The 16837-nt window shown below is 34.1% G+C and overlaps 1 protein-coding gene across 1 annotated transcript in view; it reads right to left on the bottom strand.

Moving 5' to 3' along the window:
• Window positions 1-16837, bottom strand: part of PPP1R13B (protein phosphatase 1 regulatory subunit 13B) — a 125300-nt gene that overhangs the window by 67925 nt on the left and 40538 nt on the right. The window contains 1 exon segment of the mRNA XM_074291062.1: window positions 12886-13033. Within this exon segment, the coding sequence (XP_074147163.1) occupies window positions 12886-13033 (148 nt within the window).

Below are 16837 nucleotides of genomic sequence, written 5' to 3'. Positions count from 1 at the left end.
TAGGTAAAGCAAAAAACAATATGGGAAAGATCCTTTGTTGGAAATCTATGAAGAACATAGATCATACAGGATTTGGATGTCACCTGGACCAATGAAGACAGTACTCTCCTCTGAGATCACAAAGGTACTGAAGAATAACCCTATGGAGAAAAGGACCCAATGTGCAAAAATGTTTGTAGAAGCCTTTTTTGTAGTGGCAAGGAACTTGAAGCTGAGTGGATTCCCACCAATCGGAGTGATTGAATAAGTAATGGAGGAGGTTGTCATTGGTTGTTCTTTTTTTTCCTCTTATGGTTTTTGTTTTTCCCTTTCCTCTTTTAATCTGATTTTTCTTGCACAGCATGACAAATATGGAAATATGCTTAGAAGAACTGCACATGTTTTATATTGAAATGCTTGCTGTCTATGGGAGGGACTAAGGGGGGGAAAATTTGGAATAGGTGAATGCTGAAAAAGTATCTTTGCAGGTATTTGGAAAAATAAAAGACTATTAAAATAAAAAAGATATTCTGGGGGCAGTTAGGTGGCGCAGTGGATAGAGCACCAGCCCTGAATTCAGAAGGACCAGAGTTCAAATCTGGTCTCAGACACTTACATTCTGGCTAAATCCTATCCTATTTTCTGTGGTTTCTAAATTTCTAAATTTTGTATTAATTTTCTTAAGGACAGCTGTGTGAATTGAGCAAAAAACTGCTCATTTTCTTAACAAATGGGAGTACACAGTCAGAACTATTCCCTAGGTATGAAAATAATATAAACTAAAAAGAAAATCAGGCATCCTTACAAGTGTTACTTATTATCTCCAAGAGTAGATTTGCTATGATGAAGGCACTGGATCAGATAACCTGAAGGTACCATCTAATTTTAAATCTTACAAACGTAAAAGAAAGGAATGAGGTTCTGCCAGCTCTATAATCCTACTAAGTAGTTATGTTTAGTATTGCTCATACATTTACTACTATCTGTTTAATCATCTTTCTGGCTCAAGAAATCTTAAGTTTGGCTATATTAGTGGAAACAATCTTTAGACCACAAATCCCTCAAAGCAACTTGTATTTCTCATCTCCAGACCTCATCTAATATCTAATTATTGCTTTCCACCTTTTTGTTTTTACTTTTGATTTCTAAATTTTCTCCTTTCTAACACCTCCCCCAATCTACTGAAAAGGCAAGGAATATGATACCAATATATTTCTAATATAAGCCCACTTCTGCCAAGTAAAAAAATAAATCGCCAGCAAGACCATGGAATTAGGTAAAATTGATTGTCTATCGTAACATTACCCTCATTTTCGATGAGTAGGCTACCTTTTCTTACTTGAAGGTTTCATTTCTATACTTTTTAATCTTTCTTTTTATTCTTTCAATAAAAACTAGGGACTTCTCCACAAAATCCAAAGTCAGCAAGCATCCAAAAGGAGGTAGCTAATTATTTTAGCCAGGATATATAGTTAAATGTAGTACCTGAGAAAAAAACTGCTTCAATTATTTTGTAGTATTTTAAGAAACATTGTGAAGGACTTATAAATTTAAATAATTTATATCAGGCCTTTGAACATTAGATTAGATTATCACTCTCACACACACACACACACACACACACACACACACACACACACTTCACGGTCATTTAAAAAAAATCTAATTCTTGTGGAAGCTTCATTTGTGTAATGCGTCTTGTCTGTTTCTCTTGGGAGTGAAATCCTTTAGGAGAAGGCCTTGTCAAATTTTTTCCAAACAGGACTGTAAGGACAACAGGGTTTAGAGAATTTATTTATGAATCAATAAGGAAACATCCTCTTAATAGAAGAAATGAACTACTGTAGGAGCAAAATATATGAGATGTGACTGCAAGGACATCTATTATAATGGAAGAGTAAAAGGGGGTTAGTGAAATGTGATAATAGTATAAAAGAAGCAAATGTTCAAATAATTAAATAGATCTATTATTCAGAAGTTGTTATGGGCCAGAACTCTGTACTGGAAACAAGGTACTAACTAAGTGGAATTGATAAGACAATGGTTATCTGGTTTAGCAAGGTAATTAATAGTTCTCTAGTTCAGTATGATTGATTTAATCTTAAAACAAATAATGGTTTCCTAGTGATATAATGATTGGTTTATACTCAGTATACTCCATATAAGCCAGGGTTGGACTGAGAGATACATTCATTCCATCATCCACCTTTGTGGTGGCTGGAGCACAAGCCCTTGGACTCAGAGACAGATTCACTCCATCTCACACCACTGTGGTAGCTGGCTTGTCCTCCTGCATTTCCTCCACTAAGGCCAAGCTAACCCAGGCTCCAGTCAAGGAGACAATATAATTTGGAGTTTAATACCTGGCTATTCTCCTGGTGATTGATCTGCTGAAATGAAGGCTGGTCCCAAGACCTCCAGAAAACCAACCAGAACACTACAAGAAGTTCCCTCCAATGACACAGATTCACACTTGCCCATTTCAATGCCAAGCTTGTCCAGGTTCTCCCAATATAATGGAAGAGTTTTTCAATTTTTCCTAATATAAACAAAGTGCCAATGGATTACTCTGTCAATCCACCTGAAATCCTTCATCCAAGTCAGCTCTTCTCTTCCTATTCATAATTCCTGTCAAAACTTAACATTTCTAAATTATAAGTACTATATTGATTAAGCCTGGCCCTAATGCAGTAATACAAAAAGACATCAATTTCCCCTAGAGTTTGTTTTTTAAGAGGAAATACTGCACATAATCTTCTATTTTTTGATATGTTTATTAGTTGTGTGCAACCCTTTTTTTTTCTTTCTCTTTTTTCATTCTTTATAATAAAAAGATAGCTCTACATTGGAAATGTAAATCATATAAAAACAAAATGGTAAAAATTAATTTTAAAAATTAAGGTTATTCTTATGCTTTAACATATTTAACATGTATTGGTCAACCTGCCATCTGGGGAGAGAGGTGGAGGGAAGGAGGGGAAAAATTGGAACAAAAGGTTTTGCAATTGTCAATGCTGAAAAATTACCCATGCATAAATTTTGTAAATAAAAAGCTATAATTAAAAAAAAATTAAGGTTATCTACCTAAACATACTTTGCTGCCAGGTTGGTCCTCAGCAGAGTAGAGTAGTTATAAATATTTTCAGACTTCTAAGATTAAATTTATGGATGAGTATTCCTACTGCCATTATAATTCCTGAACTGGCTTGACCAGTGAATTTCCCATTAGCAAATTGGCCAACTGGCCCAAATAACCTTCTTGAACAAATACATTTACTTAAAAGTAGTGGGTCAGGGATGGGACCCAAAGAATAGACATAAACTTAAAAGTACTATGGGCCTTTCTTTTTATTCAGTGATCACTCCTCACAGAAGTTCAATTCTATTTAGAACTGATTTCACTTCTAGAGCCTACTAATTGTCCTCTCCCTAACTTTAACATAGCTAGGGTACAAGTCTAGGTTGTCTAATTCCAAATATAGTACGCTGATTTGCCGTGTAATATTGCCAACATTAATATAAAATACGCCCCCCCCAAAAAATTAAAAAGCTGGTCATTAGCCAAGTAAGACAGAAGCGGGTTGTGGTCCTTTTAAGAAACTAGTCCTTTCAGATTGAAATTATTCCCAGCTCCCCTGGCTGATGCATTATCAGTTCAGAATCCTGCACCTTTGATTCACAAATCCTGGTCAAAAGCATCCCTTTGAATTCCAATAGGAAATATCTGGGCTTTCCCAGCCCCCACCAGATCTGAACCAATTTGGGCTGTCTCAGCCCCCATTCCAATAATTTGCTCAGGTTTCCCAATCCCCACAGAGCCAACTTGGGCCTCCACCCAAGGGCCCCTTTAGCTTAATCTCTCATTATAAAAGAGCCAAGCTGGAGTCCCCTCTTTGCAGAGGGTCCAAACATGCCAGCAGCATGCCTGGTACCCCAAGGACTCTCTGCCCACTGGAATACTGTTTCCAGTACCCTCCTCTCTTTACCTAACACCTTTTACTAACTAGACTTGAACCTTACTTCCAATCCCCATAATAAACCTCTTTTATCAATCTAGGCTTTTGGGTCTGTAAATTCCATTACAGGGGACTCTTGCGCCTCCACTAGACCTCATTTAACTCCCTACCTTTGTGCCAAATCCTGAGGGGTTGCAGGGAAGCTCCATTTGACTCCCTAAACCCCGAACTTGCCACTAGATCTCATTTAACTCTCTGACTACCAGAAACCCTAATTTCATCTGGGAACCCCAAATCTAAACCTTATTGAGATCACTTTCATTCACTTTTAAACAGTTATGATCTGCATTCAAAAACCTGGGTCCCAATCCTATCTAAGCCACTTATTACCAATGTAACCTTGAGCAAGTCTTGTCTCCCTTAGGCCTTAGCTTCCTATGTAAAGATAAGGGGGCTAGAGACTAAACCACCTCTAATATTCCTTCCAGCTTAAATCCTATGATTCAAAGGATGATTTTGTGTTTTTTTTTTGCTTTACCTTACTCCAATAAACATGAAGTAGTGTCTCAGATTCATCAACTAAATAAATCAGAATGGTAAGGCTGGAAAATATCAATGAATGTATACATCATTTGAAAGACAATGTTCTATAAAATCCTGATGTTCCATATAATAAAAACAGGAATTTGTAAGGCGATGTCAGCAATATTTTCCATCTAAAATATTAATTATATAAAAATACTGTGGCTGCTGTATAATTTGTTACATATGCAGGATTTTAGATATGGAAATTACATTTTGCTTCTTCTAAGTACCATACATTTCTTAAAAATTCCTCTTCTGACTGCCTCCTAATCTAAGCTTAATATATTGGAAAACAATAAAGAATAATAAAAAATTATCCTGAAGCTAAATTAGTTTGGGAAACACTGACCTTGCACAAACCCTTCATTTTATAGAAGGAACTGGGCTTCAGAAAGGTTAAAATTACTTGCCCCAAATCACAAAGCTCATAATCAGTGACAGTCAGGATTAGGACCCAGGTGTCCTGGTGCTCAGTTCAGGAAGCCGACTATGACACACACTGCCCAATAAAACATTTAAATAGTCTATCTCTACAAAGAGCTGAATTAGTCAAGAACATTCAGTAAGTACCTAGATACAGTCCCTGCTGCACTATTTTCTACATTTTTTACCCAACATATTTTTAGAAAGCATAAACTGATGCATACTTTCTAACAAAATAATTTCTGTGCTCACAGATCAAGTGTAATAGTTGGAAGGAGTTTTAATTTGAGTAGTCTGAATCTGAAAAGTATCTAAGAATGAATGTTAAGTACAATATAATAGATTCTTAGGCTAAGTTTCATTCTACTCTTGCCATCTCCCTTCAACTAGTTCTAATCATTTAAATTATTCCCTAAATTTCCAAGTTCACCATCATTTCTGCAGCTTAAAGAAGGTGCTTATTAATCAAATTAATTAGAAAATATTTTAAGGTGCAATACATTCTATTAATTGATTTTTTTAATGTGCAAAGAAGTTCATTTATTAAAACTTTTCACTGATAAGAAAAAGGAAGATTAAAAAAAAAAAAAAAGGCTCAGAGAGCCAGTTTGTATCTAGGGAATATTATATGCTTCTGCTGAATGAATTGGCCTACTAAAAAGAGAATTTATGTAGCTCACTTAGATGTTTAAAATATAAACATATTTCAAGGCTTTTTACCCTAAATTTCATTATTTTAAAAAACAGCAATAATAAAACAGACAAACCATTAGCTAATCTGACAAAAGAGAAAAGCAAAATTACTGGCATCAAAAATGAAATAGAGAATTCACAACAAATTAAAGAAATAAAAGATATTATTAGAAATTAATTTGCTCTAGAAATTGAGGGGATGTCCATCAAGTAGGGAATGATTGAATAAGTTGAAGAATATGAACTATTGTTCTATAAAAAATTATGAGCAGCATTTTAACAATGAGAAGTTCTAATGATCTTGTGATAAAGAGAGGACAGTGGGAACTAAGTGGGATCATAGCAACTTCACTCTTTTTATTGTTGGCTTTTGCTTTTTTTCCTTTTTTGATCTGATTTTTCTTGTGTAGCACATTAATTGTATAAATATGTATGCATATATTGGATACCTTTTTTTAAATATGTTTAACATACTGAATTACTTGCCATGTAGGGGAGGGAACAAAGTGGGGAGAACTTTGGAACACAAGATTTTGCAAGGTCAATACTGAAAAATTATCCATGCATATGTTTTGAAAATAAAAGCTTTAATAAAAATAAATTAATGAATTGGGGGAAAAAAGAAATTATGACCAGGTTAATTTCAGAAAAGCCTAGAAAAACTTAAATAAACTGATGCTGATTGAAGTGAGCAGATTATATATAGTAACAGCAAAACTGTGTGATAATCAACTATGAAAGACTTAGCTATTCTCAAGAATATAGGGATCTGAGACAATTCCAGTACACTTGGGATGAAAAGTGCCATCTACATCTGGGAAAAGAACAATGGAAACTGAATGAGGATCAAAGTAGCCTATTTTCATCTTGGAAAGATGTTAAAATGATTGAACATGTATAACCTATATCAAGTTACTTGCTCTTTTGGGTAGGGGAGGGAAAAACCACTAGAGTGGTTTGTCATTTTCTTCTCCAATTAATTTTACAGATGAGCAAACTGAGGCAAAGAGGGTTATTATGGGAGGGAGGAAAAAAATTTGGGAACTCAAAATCTCATAAAAGTGAATATTGAGGGCAGCTAGGTGGCACAACAGATATAGCACCAACCCTGAAGTCAGGAAGAACTGAGTTCAAATGTGACCTCAGACAATTAACACTTCTTAGCTGTGTGACCCTGTCACTTAAGTCACTTAACCCCAATTGCCTCTAAATAAATAAATAACCAGATAGATAAATGAACAAATATATAGATAAATAAATAAAATGAAAAAGTGAATGTTGAAAACTGGCTTTACATGGAACTGAAAAAAAATAAAATATACCATTAAGTGGGGAAAAAATTAAGTTGCTCCATTATTTGCCAATAATGACCAAGATGAAATAGATATTTACTGAAATATAAAAGTATTCAGATTAAGAGATCAGGAAATATGAAATTTAAACAACCTAATTTCAGAAAAGATACTGAATAAGACAAAAATATGTTGACAAAAAATAACCAGAGGGATTCACAAGCAAATGTGAACAAATATTCAAAGAACTAATTCCAATATTTGTAACAACAGCTCCCAAAAAGGAATTGTAGGAGTAATCCTACGGAACTTTTTCTACAATACAAATGACAATGAAACTTAATAAGGAAGAATCAAAACATAGAAAACTATCAACTGATAGCTCTAATGAACATAGATTCCAAAATTGTAAATAAAATATTAGTGGAGGCTATAACATATAACAAAGATTACATACAAAGTTGGATTTATACTAAAAATGCAGTATTGTTTTAATATTAGGAAAACTTCATAACAAAAACTCTTTCCCCCCCCCCCAAACAAAACACCCAAGCCAACAAAGAATTTATATCAAGAAACAAACAAACAAAAAAAAACCTTTAAAAAATAACAATTTCGAAATGAGCAGAACCAGAAGATCACTGTATACTTCAACAACGATACTGTATGAGGATGTATTCTGATGGAAGTGGAAATCTTCAACATAAAGAAGATCCAACTCACTTCCAGTTGATCAATGATGGACAGAGGTAGATACACCCAGAGAAGAAACACTGGGAGGGGAATGTAAATTGTTAGCACTAATATCTGTCTGCCCAGGTTGCATATACCTTCGGATTCTAATGTTTATTGTGCAACAAGAAAATGATATTCACACACATGTATTGTACTTAGACTATATTGTAACACATGTAAAATGTATGGTATTGCCTGTCGTCGGGGGGAGGGAATAAGGGAGGGGGGGTAATTTGGAAAAATGAATACAAGGGATAATATTATAAAATATATATATATATAAAATAAAAAAAATTAAAAAAAAAAAAAAAATAACAATTTCTATTAAAACACAATAATAAAGAAACCTTTCTCAAAGATAAATAGTTATATCTAAAACTAAGTACCAGCATACACAGAATGGGAATGCGAACTAGAACCCTTTATATAATAAGATCAAGTTAAAGCATTAATTGCCATGGTCACCACTTCTATTTAAAACAATCCTAGAGTTGTAACCTTTACCAATAAGAAAATGAAAAAAGAAAATAAGCAGCAAAGGAGAAATAAATTTACTACTTTTTTGCAGATGACATCATGGTGTATTGAAAGAACCCTAGACAATCAAATGAAAAATTAATTACTTCAGTAAAGATGCAGGAGATAAAATAAATCAGTAATGTGCTGGAAACACCTCATACCACAAAGTTAATTGTTAAAATTTTCAATGTGAGTATATATGCCTTGACATCTGTGAACATGTTGGTAATGCAGGTAATGTGTGTCCTGCATAATTTTTTTCAGAGAGCCAGTTAAACCTTTACCAGAATCAAATAAACCCACATGAATTGACACCACAGTATATTACCACTACAACCAAGCAGAAACAAAGAAATTCTATTTAAAACAACTACAGAATTTGAAAGTTTACTTAACAAGATTAAATGAATAAACTTACAAAATATTGTTTTCTGGAAATAAAGACAAGACTTCCATATATTATTATATATTATATAAAATATTATATTGTCATACTATATAAATAATGTTAATTTATATTATAATTTTGTATTATAAATATTATTATTTATAAATTATGTTATATATTATATAATATTATATAAAAACTGGGGAAATAATAAGTGCTAGTGGGTAGCCTAAGCATAATATTACTTAGCTTGGTCATTCAAGTCAAATCAACAAACAATTTTTAAGTACTTATTATATGCCAGGCACTGCCCTAAAACTAAAGATACAAAGAAAGGTAAGAAACAACATTCAACAAATAAGAGAGAAAAACAGGACAAATTGGAGATAATTTCAACTGGAAGGGACCAGCATTGAGGATGACCAAGAAAAGTTTTTTGCAGAAGGTGAAATTTTAGTTGAGACTTGAAGAACATCAAATTAATCAGGAAGTGGAAATTAGAAGGGAATTTCAGGCATTGACTGAAAATGCATAGTCTGGATGCAGAGGGTTTTTTTTCCTTTCTTTCTTCCTTTTAAAAAAATTCTTCTTTCTTTCTTTTTTTTTTTTTTAAATTATAACTTTTAGTTGACAGAACTTATACATGGGTAATTTTTTACATTATCCCTCGCACTCACTTCTGTTCCGACTTTTCCCTTCCCTCCCTTCACTCCCTCCCCTAGATGGCAGGCAGTCTTATACATGTTAAATATGTTATAATATATCCTAGATACAATAGGTGTGCAGAACCATACAGTTCTCTTGTTGTACAGAAGAATTGGATTCAGAAGGTAAAAATAACCTGGGAAGAAAACCAAAAATGCAAGTAGTCCACATTTATTTTCCAGTGTTCCTTTTCTGGGTGTTGCTGGTTCTTGTCCATCATTGATCGACTGGAACTGAATTAGATCTTCTCTTTGTTGAAGATATCCACTTCCATTAGAAAACATCCTCATACAGTATTGTTGTTGAAGTGTATAATGATCTCTGTTCATTTCTGTTCTGTTCATTTCACTCAACATCGGTTCATGTCTTTTCAAGCCTCTCTGTATTCATCCTGCTGGTCATTTCTTCCCCCATCCCCCCTTTTTTAAATTATAGCTTTTTATTTACAAGATATATGCATGGGTAATTTTTCAGCATTGACAATTGCGAAAACTTTTGTTCCAATTTTTCCCCTCCTTCCCCCAGATGGCAGGTTGATCAATACATGTTAAATATGTTAAAAGTATATGTTAAATACAATATATGTATACATGCCCATACAGTTATTTTGCTGTACAAAAAGAATCAGACTTTGAAATAGCGTACAATTAGTCTATGAAGGAAATAAAAAATGCAGATGGACAAAAATAGAGGGATTGGTTCATACTCATTTCCCAGAGTTCTTTCACTGGGTGTAGCTGGTTCAATTCATTACTGCTCTATTGGAACTGATTTGGTTCATCTCATTGTTGAAGAGGGCCACGTCCATCAGAATTGATCATCATATAGTACTGTTGAAGTACATAATCATCTCCTGTCCTGCTCATTTCAATCAGCATCAGTTCATGTAAGTCTCTCTAGGCCTTTATGAAATCATCCTGCTGGTCATTTCTTACAGAACAATAATATTCCATAACATTAATATACCACAATTTATTTAGCCATTCTCCAATTGATGGGCATCCACTCAGTTTCCAGTTTCTGGCCACTAGAAAAAGGGCTGCCACAAACATTCTTGCACATACAGGTCCCTTTCCCTTCTTTAAGATCTCTTTGGGATATAAGCCCAATAGTAACACTTCTGAATCAAAGGGTATGCACAGTTTGATAACTTTTTGAGCATAGTTCTCCAGAATGGTTGAACTCCACCAACAATGTATCAGTGTCCCAGTTTTCCCATATCCCCTCCAACATTCATCATTTTTTCCTGTCATCTTAGCCAATTTGACAGTTGTGTGGTGTTATCTTAATTTGCATTTTTCTTATCAACAGTGATTTGGAATACTCTTTCATAGGAGTAGAAATAGTTTCAATTTCATCATCTGAAAATTGTTCATATCCTTTCACCATTTATCAATTGGAGAATGGCTTGATTTCTTATAAATTCGAGTCAATTCTCTATATATTTGGGAAATGAGGCCTTTATCAGAACTTTTAACTGTAAAAATGTTTCCCCACTTTGTTTCCCTTGTGAATCCATTTGACTTTCGAGATTTATTTTTAGGGAGTTCATTAATGACTTGTTCAATTTATATTTCTAAGATAGGGTTATTTAAGTATTTTATTTCCAATTTCTGTTAATCTTGGCAATTTATATTTTTGTAAATATATACAGATTTTATTGGCATATAATTGGGCAAAACAGTTCCTGATAATTCTTTGGGTTTTTTGGCTTGTTTGTTTTGCTGAGGCAATTGGGGTTAAATGATTTCCATACAGCTAGGAACTATTAAGTGCCTGAGGCCAGATTTGAACTTGGGTCCTCCTGACTTCAGGGCCAGTACTCTATCCATTGTGCAATCTAGCCACTCCCCCCCCCAATAATTCTTTTGAGTCTTCTTTGGTATCAATAATCAAATGAACAAAAACCATATGATCATCTCAGTAGATGCAGTCCTAATAATTTGAGAGTATAGGAATAAACGGACTTTTCCTTAAAATAGTCAGGAGTATCTATTTAAAACCATCAGTAAGCATCATATGTAATGGTATGGATAAACTGGAACCATTCCCAGTAAGATCAAGAGTGAAACAAAGTTGCCCACTATCACCATTATTATTCAATATTGTATTAGAAACTCTAGCCTTGGCAAGAAGAATTGAGAAAGAGATGAAAGGAATTAGAGTAGGTAATGAGGAAACCAAATTATCACTCTTTGCAGGTGATATGATGGTATACTTAGAGAGCCCCAGAGATTCTACTAAAAAGCTATTAGAAATAATACACAACTTTAGCAAAGTTGCAGGATACAAAATAAATCCACATAAATCCTCAGCATTTTTATACATCACCAACAAAATCCAACAGCAAGAGATACAAAGAGAAATTCCATTCATAATAACATATCGGTAGCATAAAATATTTGGGATTCTATCTACCAAAGGAAAGTAAGGAATTATATGAGCAAAATTACAAAACACTTTCCACACAAAGTCATATTTAAATAATTGGAAAAATATTAAATGCTCTTGGATAGGCCAAGCGAATATAATAAAAGATGACAGTACTACCTAGACAAATCTATTTATTTAATGTTGTACCAAATAGTCAAAATTTTCTATTTTGTGATAAATAATGATCTCTACTTCCTTGGTCACAAAAATTCCATCCTCCTCTACAAGTCTGAGAGGTAAACTATCCTATGTTCCTCCACAATTTATTTATAATCTCATTCTTTATGCCTAAATCATGGCCCCATTTTGATCTTATCTTGATATATATCTTAAGTGTGGGTCCATATCTAATTTCTGCCATACTAATTTCCAGTTTTCCCAGCAATTTTTGTCAAATAGCGAATTCTTATCCCAAAAGTGGGGATCTTTTGGGTTTGTCAAATACTAGATTGCTATAGTTATTGACTATTTTGTCCTGTGAATTGAACCTATTCCCCTGATCAACTAATCCATTTCCTTGCCAATACCAAATGGTTTTGGTGATCGCTGCTTTATAATACAGTTTTAGATCAGGTACAGCTAGGCCGCCTTCATTTGATTTTTTTTTTCTTTCATGAGTTCCCTTGAAATTCCTGACCTTTTGTTCCTCCTGAATGTTGTTGTTATTTTTTCTAATGTTGGAGAGGCTAGGGGAAAAACAAACCTTGATGTATTGTGGATAAACTGTATTCAGACATTCTGAAAAACAATTTGGAACTATGCCCAAAAGCTTATGAATCTGAGTTCTAGACCCTTTAATCCAACAATATGACTACTATTATCTCAAAGAAATAAAGGAAAGAGGAAAACATAAAACAGAAAACAGAAAAACAGAAAAATCACAAAAACAAATAAATCTGAAAGACTTAAGAATTCCAATCAACGAAGTAACCAACCAATCTTGATTCCAAAAAAACATTGATGAAGAATGCTACCCAGATGCTAACAAAAACACAATCAACTATCATGCAGAATTCTGCATATGGTCAATATGGAAATATATTTTATTTGACCATGCTTGTTTGTAATAAAGATTTTTCTGCCCTCGGCGATAGGTAAGGATAAGAAAATAATAAATAAATGGAATGTTTAGCTATTTTAAAATACCTTTTTAAATAAATAAAAACGACCTACATACCATTTCCACGCCAAACCTCTGCCAAATGACAACTTCCTTCTCCAGGTTCTTTGCAAAATTCTACTACATCTCGACATGTTGTTTCAGGTGTGATTGGAACTTCTGTCAAAATCTGTTCATTGTTGCTCAGGAACACTGTTAATATCATCTGTAAGAAAAAAAGCATTCAATTATTTTTCAGTAGAAACTTGATAATTATACAGGAAGTCAACTTAAATCAATCAATAAACATGATTAAACATCTATGAGTCAGGCACCAGGTACAAAATGTACTCAACAGTGAATACAAAATGAGGCAAGACAGTCCCTGTCTTAACACCTCCATGAATGAGACAACATATGGAACAAATATATAAAAGCAAGCTACATAGAGCATTAAAAAAAAAATTATTTAATTAATTAATAGTTAGAATTAAAAGAGGTTGGGTAAAGCTTCTGGTAGAACATGAGATTTTATTTGGGACTTAAATCAAGTCAGGGAGTAAGTAGAGAAGGAGAGAGAGCATTCCAGCATGGGTAACAGCAAGAGAGAATACTTGGAGCTAAAAGCTGGAATGTCACCAGTTCAAAGAATATCTACTGGAAAGTAAGGTGTAAAAAGATTGGAAATATAGGAGGTAGATAGGTTTTGAAGAACCTTTGAAGAAAATCAGAGGTTTTATTTTACTGAATTCAAGAGGCAACAGGAAGCCACTGAAGTTTACTGAGGGGAAGATGGAAGGGATCATGATGAGATGTACTTTCACAGAAAATCACTTTAAGATTCCTGGAGCATGGATTGGAGTGGGGAGATACTTGAGACAAGTGTACCAATGGCTCTAGCAATTATCCAGAGTAAGGTGATAAGAATCCGTACTAGATGGGTGGCAGTATCAGAAAAGAGAAAGGGGAATATTCAAAAGATATTGCAAAAGGTGAAATCAACATGCCTTGGCAACAATTTGATTATTGAAGGGGATGGAGGGGCACAGTCAAGAGATAGTGAAGAATTCAAGCTGACTCCTAGACTGTGAATCTAAGGGACTAGGAGGTGGTGTTGCAGTATTAGGGAAAGTGGGAGATAGGAAAGATAATAGGTTCTGTTTTGGACATACTGAGTTTATTTATGACACATTAAGATGTGTGGACAGACAATTTAAGATGCCTGAAAGAAGTTGGAGATGGGAAACTGAAGGTCAGCAGAGAAACGTTTATTCACTATACACATCAGTTGTGAAATCTTATTTCCAATTCCACAAAATCTCTCCACTCACAGACACAATCTTAGTTCAAACCCTCAGCATCTCTTATTCAAGACTACTGCAATAACTTTCAAACTGGTCTCCCTGCCTCAGATGTCTCCCAACTTCAAATGCCTGTGTATTCCCTATATTTATACCAAGTGTACATTTTGCATTTACATATCTCTCTATATGTTGTTTTCCCCTAACATACTGAAAACTACTTCCATTCCCCAACAGATAAATGGTCAAAGAATTCAGTCACTTTTCTTTATCTTTTTTCCAGTTTCAAAGGAAAAAATCTAAGCTATAAATAAATATACTAAAAAAAAAAAACACCAAATAACTTTTAGAGAAATAACAATTAGAGTAACTCTCATCCATCAGATTGGCAAAAAATATTAAAAATGGAAAAAGACTACTACTAGACAAGCTGCAAGGAAGAGATATAAATCATGCAGTATTCATTCAGAAATTATGGAAAGCAATTTGGAATTATACCTATAAAGCCATTAACTGTGCATACTCTTTGACCCAATAACCCCACTACTAGGCCTATATACACTAAAAAGATCAAAGAAAAAGAATAGGATCATTATGTACAAAAGCATTTATAGTAGTTCTTAACTATACATTCAGAGTTTCTCTCATGGCTAATTCTTTGTGACCCCACTTAGGGTTTTCTTGGCAAAGACAATGGAGTGGTTTGTCATTTTCTTTTGCAGTTCATTTTACAGATGAAGGAACTGAGACAAATAAGGGTTAAATGAATTGCCTAGCATCACATATCTATTAAGTGTCTAAGACCGAATTTGAACTATGGAAGATGAGACTTCCTGGCTCCAAGCTCAACACTCTATCCCCTGTGCCACCTAGCTGCCTTTATTTATTAGCAAAAAATTGTAAACTAAGAAAAAGTTCAATTGGGGAATGACTATGGTATGTGAATATAACGGACTTTAATTCCACTCTAAGAAGTGAAGACATGATATAAGAAAATTCATAGTATAATATTAAAGAAAAACAACTTTAAAAGACCTGAGAACACTGAACAATGTAAAAACTAAGATTCTAGAGAACTAGGACACTGACAAGCAAGAATAGGTCTATGACCAAAATCATAAGGACATTTGAAACTAAGCTTTAAGGATGAGATGAAGAAACAATAAAAGTCTCACCCAGAGAAGAAAAGATAGCAAGATGAACATCTTTGAATTTATAAAGAATTGTCGAGTGAGAGACGTTAAGTGGGCACACATCATAGGGTAACAAGAAAAAAGGTCTAAAAATTAAATAAACTGCCAAAGGAAGAAGGAAAAAACAAAAATAATGGATTCCTATTTGCTGAAAGTCTTCAAAGCAGAGCCTAGAACTTTGGAACTTTGGCATGCATTGTAAAGGGAATTCAGGCTTTAGGAAAGGACTGGACCTTATATGACTATGAAAGCCCTTTAAACTCTGCAGTTCTATAATACTATAATATAATGTCATATAGCTCCAGTTCACATTGTTGAAAATGTCAAAATAAGTCATTAATGCCAAAAGGAAGCAGAGTATTTCAAGAATAAAAGCAGTTAAGAAATATAAAGCTTTAACAGCTAATCAAGATGAAAAAGGAAAAGAACTCCTAAATCAATCTGAAGAAATACACACCTAAACACCAAAGGGTGTAAGAGCCCAATTGTATGGATTTAAAAGTTGACCATAGAATGTTTCATTTATTGAATAAATTCTTTTTTTTTTATTTTTAGTAACAGCTTCTTACTTTGAAAATACATGCAAAGATAGCTTTCAATATTCCCCTCTGTAAAACCTTGTGTTCCAAATCTTTCTCCTTCTCTCCTCCATCCTTCTCCCTAGACAACAAGCAATCCAATATAGTGTTAAACCATGTGCATTAATAAAGTTTTATATTTCCTGTTAGTTTAAAAAGTCGATGATTTTCTTCTCAAAAAAACAAAACAAAAAACAAAAAAACTAGCTTTCCTTTTCATCTGTATACTGCCCACAAATTAAGATAGATCAGTAGCTTTTCACTGCCATTTAGAAACTTACATTTAAACAAAAAGACTAGTAGATAAACAAGTCTGAGAAAACAAGTTAATCAGGAAATACAGCTAACTGCTATTTTTCTTTTCTTACCAAGAAGGTCAATCTCATCTCTTACATATATATGCTTTGCCCTAAATTTAGGGAGTTTGAATCTTTAAGATATGGCTAGAAAAAGAATTAGCTCAACCCACAAAATGTCAATTTCTTTAACTTTTGAGCATTGTAAGCATGGGGACAACCTGTGCAGAGAAAGGCATAGGGGCCAAAGATGGACTGTTGAGTTCAGACAATAGCTAGCTAGACAAATTTGGATAAAGACATAACACATGAAGAGGAGTAAGTATTGTAATACTCTCTCTAAAATTTAATGTTCTCTGTTGAGGTTTTCTTGGGGTCTCTGGGAGCAGCTTTCGTTTCAGTCCAGTAATCACCACATGAGTAGCCAGGGGTTAAAGGCCAAATCCTTTAATATCTCCTTCAAAGTCTTGTCTCTTTTCCTGGGGCTTCGGCTAGCTTTCTTGGAGGCCTTCTGTAGCCTTGGTTCCAAGAGCTTGAGCTCTTGCCTCCTTCTCTGGCCTCTGAATCTTTCTGAATCCTAAGCGTTTGTGCTTCAGCCTCCAGGCACCACAAAGGTGGATGATGGAATGAATCTGTCTCAGCCTCTGAGAGCTTCTAGTGAG

Source organism: Sminthopsis crassicaudata, chromosome 2, assembly GCF_048593235.1.
Source record: "Sminthopsis crassicaudata isolate SCR6 chromosome 2, ASM4859323v1, whole genome shotgun sequence".
Classification (NCBI taxonomy): Eukaryota; Metazoa; Chordata; class Mammalia; order Dasyuromorphia; family Dasyuridae; genus Sminthopsis; species Sminthopsis crassicaudata.
This window is presented reverse-complemented; position numbering and strand designations above follow the sequence as displayed.